This window comes from Euprymna scolopes, chromosome 6, assembly GCF_053919585.1.
Source record: "Euprymna scolopes isolate OS-2025 chromosome 6, ASM5391958v1, whole genome shotgun sequence".
NCBI classification, from domain to species: domain Eukaryota; kingdom Metazoa; phylum Mollusca; class Cephalopoda; order Sepiida; family Sepiolidae; genus Euprymna; species Euprymna scolopes.
The window spans coordinates 140915495-140922750 of record NC_136487.1 but is presented as its reverse complement, the minus strand read 5'-3'; the positions used below and the strand labels follow the sequence as shown (position 1 = coordinate 140922750).

At 32.9% G+C, this 7256-nt stretch overlaps 1 protein-coding gene across 1 annotated transcript; it reads left to right on the top strand.

Moving 5' to 3' along the window:
• Positions 1-343: 343 nt before the first annotated feature.
• On the top strand, positions 344-2744 carry LOC145278000 (NAD(P)H-hydrate epimerase-like). The gene has a single exon (XM_080130169.1). It carries the CDS (start codon positions 1078-1080, stop codon positions 1897-1899), a length of 822 nt encoding a protein of 273 aa, XP_079986295.1. The 5' UTR covers positions 344-1077; the 3' UTR covers positions 1900-2744.
• The last annotated feature ends 4512 nt before the right edge of the window (positions 2745-7256 follow it).

Sequence of the window (7256 nt, the reverse complement as noted above, 5' to 3'; positions counted from 1 at the left end):
AAGAAAAGTTGTTTGAAATGTGAACGCGCATGTTTGTGTGCGTGTATGTGTATGACAAGAAAAGTTGTTTGAAATGTGAACGCGTGTGTTTGTGTACGACAAGAAGGCTTGCACATAGTCGGCCGATCGTTTTTTAAAAATATGTCTCTAAGCAAAAACATTATTACGTATTTTATTTTCATGTCGAAAATAGTAATATATCCAAAAACTACGAAAATCCATCGAGTAGAAATTTATTTATAACTAAAAGTAATTTTTACGTAAAATTGGGTAAAATTGTATTTTTCTTGGACATTAGGCAGTAAGAGTTTACATACAGGGACATAACTCCGAAACGAATAGTTTACATGTTCATGGCTGCAATACTTGTTGTCTATAGCAGTAGATTTTATTTTACTAAAAACGCAGTAGCAGTTGTTCTACTCGATGGGTTTTCGTCATTTTGGGATATAATAATATTTTCTACATGTTAATTACGTAATACTAATTTTACTTAAAACGGCATATTAAAAAAAATCGCGTTTTCGACTCTCACCATCTGTTCTTAAGGAGGTAACTATTTTACTATGAATTGTAAGAAGAAAAAAAAATTTTTTTTTTAACTACTTTAATAAAATAGTTACCTGCCTTAGAATAATGAGTTAAGCTTTCAAATGACCTGTATTGCGTTAATTTTAACAGGAAGGAACCGAATTTCGCTGAATTAAACCTAAAATTTTAAGTTTAGGATTAAGGTTAAAAAACAAACAAACAACAACAAAAATTCAATTTTGTAGTAGTACTCATTTTACCATAACGTTACTTATACCCCCCCCCCCAAAAAAAAAAAACACAAAACCAAACAAAAAAGACAAGAAAAGAAAAGAAAAACAAAACAAAACAAAACAAACAAATAAAAACTTTTACGTTCTGTGAATACGGAATATGCGGATCAAAAATAAATACGGGAATAAATCTCAAAAACACCGGTAAAAAACACATGGCTGCTCGGTTGAACTTCTTTTCTTTCTTGTATTTGTAGAAGGATATTTTCTTTTTCTACCTGTAAACTTATAAGAAACATCTAAAATAGACTGAATGCTTTGGAGGCAGTTTTTTGGATTCAATCGTTTTGTCCATTCGAAACATCTTCATCTTTTTGAGATCATCAGAAAAACAAATAAACAGGCAATGTCTTCGACCGCCCTTGTCGGCAAAGAAGCACCTCGCTTTTTAAAGCAGGTAGAAGCTCAAAAGATTGACGAAGAACTTTTTACGGAATATGGATTCAGCGTGGACCAACTAATGGAATTGGCTGGTTATAGTTGTGCAATAGTCGCCGAAAGGGCCTACCCGCTCGCATCCAGAAAGAACGGATCGGTTCTAGTTTGTTGTGGACCCGGGAACAATGGCGGAGACGGCCTTGTTTGTGCCCGCCATTTGAAAATGTTCGGCTATTCCCCTTCGATTTTCTGCCCCAAGTTACCCGACAAACCCTTATTTCACAACCTCCGCCGGCAATGTCAGAAAATGAATCTTCCTTTTTTAGAGTCCGTCTCAACCGACCCCAAAGACCTCGACTCTACATACGACCTAATTATTGACGCGATCTTTGGATTTAGTTTTCGAGGCCCTGTCCGAGGCCCCTTCGCACCCGTGTTAGAAACCCTAAAAAAGACTGAGATTCCCATACTGAGCGTTGACATTCCGTCCGGATGGGATGTCGAGAATGGAGACCCCGAAGGCTTGCAACCTGACACCCTTGTCTCGTTGACTGCACCGAAACTATGTGCCCAGAATTTCCGTGGACGATTCCACTATTTGGGAGGGAGATTCGTTCCCCATGATCTTCAGGAAAAATATCAGTTGAATCTTCCACAGTTTCCAGGAAGCGACTGTGTTTTAAAACTTTCACAATAACATTTAAAACAACTTAGTTAATTCTTATTTCAGTCACTTAAATTACTTAGAGTGAATTGGGTATCGGCAACACTCCCAAACAACTGAAACCAAGTTTTAATTTAAAAAAAAAAAAAAAGAAAAAAAAAGATGCTTGTTGAGAGAGGGGGCAACTGATCGATTTCTTTAAATGTCATTTTAAGCAAAAACATATTACTTATTTAATTGTAATGTGGAAAATAGTAATATATCCCAAAATCACGAAAATTCATAAAGTAGAAAGTTATTTATAGTTAAAAGTAATTGTTACTGAAAATTTGGGAAAATTGCATTTTTCGTAGATGTTTTAAAATAGACGATAAAGATTTCATACACAGGGGACATAACTTGGAATGCATATTTTAGATTACATCGTAATGGCGTCCAACTTGTGTGCTCTATAATGAGAGACTTTTATTTTTACTAAAGCAATGACAGTTGTTCTACTCAATGAATTTTCGTAATTTTTGGATATATTACTATTTTCGACATAAGTTAATATTGTTTTTGCTTACACTCACGTATTAAAAAAAAAAAAAAAACGATTTGTCGCCTCTCTCAATAAGCACAAAAAAAAAAAAAAAAGAAAAAGAAAATAAATGTACACATGAAACGCCGAAATTAAGAATAAACTGGAAACCTAAAGTCGCCATCTTTTCAAACCAGTCGAGATAGAACTAAGGACAAATGAGGATTCCTGCAACGAAAAAAAGTATTTGATTGCGAGTTAATGGTCTTCAATAGCCTATTTTTCGACTTGTTTATAAAGATGGCGACTATATGTTTCCGGGCAAATGAAACTTACTAATAAAATTATTATTTTATTATATTTGTTTTTAATTATTTACTAACAGCGTTACTCTAATACATTGTTTTGGTAAAAAAAAAGTTTATAAATAATGATTAAAATGCGCTAGAGTATCAACTAAAGACTTGTCTTAAAAAATATAATTTTTAGGGTTATTCACGTCTGTTTTGAACGAATATCACATTTAAAATTGTCGTCGATAAGTAGTTTCAAGACCTTTATTATTCAACGTATTGTCTTCATTGGTTGCCATGTTTTTTGCGCACCGGCATTCAATTTTTTTCCTGAATTATGCCGAAACAACCGTGCCACAGAATTATCCCCCCCTCCAATACTTTGATATAAATTAATATAATGATTTTACTCAAAGTGCTCTGTTATGCCAACTGAAGACGCCTCACAATTTTTCAATAAAATGAAGACTTTTATTGGTTTTCGGGTATGCTGGAAACGAATATTGCAGGGAAAATTAACGCAGACAAATAGTTTTCGAGGTATAAATACCTGTATTTTGCAATGTAAATCACTGGCGGCCATGTTTGAACGGGGAGCGCAGCCCGCAGCAAACCCTCAGTTTTTTCAGCGCATTATTATAGAACACATTGGTATTTTTCTTAAAAGTTTTGTCTTTTTTCAAGCTTTTCCAGCGGATACTATAGAACCCTAACCTGGGGTACCACTTCCATATGTCTGCTGTGCACTTGTTTGTTAAATTCCGACATTGCATCGATGTAGTTGTATTCACACCGAACACAGGACATTTTTTTTTTTATTAATTATCTTGCAATTGGAATTATCTCAGTTTACGAAATCTGAACAAAATATATTAGAATTGAACAAAATTTCAAAAAATTATAAAACTGAAGATTTAAGAAAATTATTATTTTTTTTGTATTTTTTTTTTTTTACTTTCTTTTCACCTCAGCATTCAACGTAAAATTGACGATTTTCATAGGTTTCGAGTATGCTGAAAACGAATATCACCTTTAAATTTGGTGCAGGCAGGTACTTTTCTGGATATTAATACCATTATTATCCAATGTTTTTATTGGAGGCCATGTTTTTCTCAACTGAAAAGTACTAATGCACTTGCATGTTACAAAACGCTCCTCCTCCCCATGTTAAGAATGGCAAACGCCAGTGACATTTATTTAGTAATACGTTGTTAAAAATGTCTTAATATACAGAAAACTACTTTGTAGAAGACCGTTAGCTACCACTGATTTCACTCAATCTAATGAGTTAATATACAGTGAGAATCCCTAAGTTCGAAAACTGTTTTACTTATTATTTTTCTAATGGACCATTTTTCGTAATTTTTGGAAATAATACTAATTTAGTTATGACAAATAAGTACATAATAATGTTTTATCCTTAAATGCTATTTTTAGAATCAGCCAGTACCTGAAGGTTCTGACGATCACAGACAGTGGCTTCCACTAGCTACCACTAGAAAACAATGCCCGACAGTGGAAGCCAGATTATTTCATTTGAGCTACGGCTGCCAGTGTCTGCTATTTCTCAGGGATGGCAATGGCCACCAACAATAATTGTAGTTTAATTTGTTAATGATTCTGTTCTGGATCTGTGTCATACTTCCACTAGGCAATGCCGGTTAGTGGATCCTGCTAGTAAATAATATAATCAGTTTAATTGCAGAGAAAAAAAAAATAATCTAAAAAATAATTCATTTTTAAAAGATGTAAATTCGATAATTTGGCAAAGGTCAAATTTAAGCATAGAAATTAGAGGATGGTTTTACAATTAAAAAAATATTTTAATATAAAAATAACTGTTGACAATTTTAGAATAGCAAATTCAACACCAATTTAAAAATATTTAATTGTAACTATTAGCAGATTTTTTTAACAAAAATCTATGGAAACTGTAAAGTATAAAAATTTACACATTAGCCGGTTGTGTACCTACCTGTCTTTGGTAGTGGCCATCTTGGAGCGACATTACCTATGAATTATAACTCTTGTTTTGTATTTAATATATATTTGGAAATAACCAATAGATGTTTAATTCATTGGTTATATATTCCTAAGTTGGGACTTTTTATTGTATAAGAAAAATATTAGCCCAGCTAAATGCATAAATATTTGAAAATAATAAATTTATATAATTTTTTTTTGATCATTGTATTGTTTGTTTAAATCTCAAAATCTGACACAATTGTAACAAAGATGTTACTTCAATTATTCATTTGGATTTGAAAAAAAAATCAGAAACGGCTTTTAAAAAAGCATTATGTCGCTTCTGTGGTTCCATACTTATTGAAAAATTTGTATAATTAACACATTTGCTGACGTCACTGTTTTTGTGCTCCTTTCCTCACATTTGTTTGTAGGCTCCTATAGAAGCCGTTCAATTAATCTAAATAATTTAGGTGATTGAAATAGGAATTAATCAACACTATAAGCAAGTGACTGTTCAGTTTAAATAATTTTTTTTTTTAAATGTTAATAGTTTTGGTATAACAATTCGTCTAAATGATGAATAAAATCAGTTTTGGGTCAGTGATATTTTGGCAATTCTCCAGAATAAGACCATGGACAATATTATTGTGCATTAACATCCCTCACTACCCGACTCCAATAAGATTCTACATTTTTAGGTAATTACATGTGAACACCCTGAAAGACTTGTTGGAAAGAAAAAAAAAAAAAAAAATTAAAGCAAAGAAAAAATTTCTTTAGAAGAGCGTGGGATGAGTTTTGTAACATAAAAATGATCTCGCATCTCTGAGCCAGTCTAGTGTTTTAGACTTCATACGTAACCATATTTCTGAATTTTTGAGATAAGGACTAATAATTTGTATCATTTGGTTATTTAAGACTACTGTTCTCATTCTATATTAATTTGAATAATCCAAATATTACAAATTACAAATGATAGTACACACATGAAACTCTAGTCCCCTTCAAAGTAATCTCCTCCGGCTGCAATGCACTTGTACCATTCCAACAACTTCCAGAAAGCCCCATGGAGGTCTTCTTGTGTGAGCCTTGCCACAGCCTCTTTCATTTCTTCAATTGTCTCATAACAACAATCTCTAAGGTTTTCCTTGAGCTTAAGAATAACCAAAAGTCACAGGGAGCAAAGTATGGACTATAGGGAGGATGAGAAACTGTCTTGATGCCCATCTTGGTCAAATAGTCTGTGACAAGGATGAAGCACCTTTGGAAAAACTTTGCGTAAAGCTTCCGCATCTTCAGTTCCTTGCAAATAATTGTGGGTACAGTTCCCACACTGACATCAAATTGTGCACTTATTGTCTCTATAGACACACGACGGTTCTCATCCATGTAATTTTTATTTAGCCAATTAACTCTGATGTTCTGACTTTCATACTCCTACACCTTTCATCATCCCTCACAGATTCCTTGCCTTCATTGAATCTCTTATGCTATTCAAAAATTGATGCTCGATTCATGCAAGATGGTCCAAGTGTAAAGCATTCCATACATTTCTGTGGCATTTTTTCCAAGTTTTAAACAGAATTTTATTGCATATCGTTCTTCTAAAATGTCACCACATCCAAATTACATTTGTGACAATCAGGCTTTAGTAGGGTGTATATCAATTCCTGCTGTAGCTGTTCATTTGAAACTGAAATCATAAAAATTGGCCAGTCATCTTATAAGATGTATAGCAATAACATACTGAATTTTCAAGAGTCTACCACAATTTTAAATGCTTGATAAAAATAAGTCTGGAAACTTATTGAAGGCACTTCATATCAGGGAAGCAAGATTTGGTAAGGCATTTGTTGTAGAGTTTGGGGCGTTTTTTAAGGAAATCGCTTCAGACAAGGCAGAAACCACTTTATGTAAGGAGCAAAAAAAAAAAAAAAAAAAAAAAAATCCTGTAACAAAAAAAAACAAAAACAACAAAGAAAAATCTAGTCAATGGTAAGTGTTTGGTACATAATTCCCACTCAGAAAGCAGCAATTTTTCCCTCTTTGTCAAAGATGTCACTCATAGAATGTGAGGATTGAAGGACAAAATAAGGAAAGCAAGAGTTACAAGACTGTTGAAAGCGCACCCAAGGTCCACTTTCTACTCTCCTAAGTCTTACTATAGCATGAATGATATCTGATTCATATGCTTTGTAGATGTCATCAAGCGTTGTTTTTGTTCATAGGAAATGAGGGAGAGAGTGGCTTGTGGAGACCAAGGTGGAATTTAAAGGAAATCATTACGCAAGCAGTTCAACTTTAAATAACATAACATTTTTCTTGTTTTTTTTTGTTGTTTTGAAGGAGGGGGGTTGTTTTCATCTAAATTTAGAGTTAATGGTAGAAATAAGGGAGGAGTTTCTTTTGAGCAGGTAGTGATGTTAAGGGTTTTTTTTCTGACAAACTTTTCAGGCTATGTCTTAGAACTTGTGAAATTTTTCTACAATTTTTATTTTTTTTAATGTTTTCTTTTCATATATATATATATATATATATATATATTTTTTATGAAATAATCTTTTTCTTTTGTCCGTTTGATGATGAGGCAACGGTGGTTAATTGATTAA

Excerpts from the sequence above, each read along its gene's own strand:
- LOC145278000 (XM_080130169.1), top strand. The coding sequence starts at position 1,078 with ATGCTTTGGAGGCAGTTTTTTGGATTCAATCGTTTTGTCCATTCGAAA.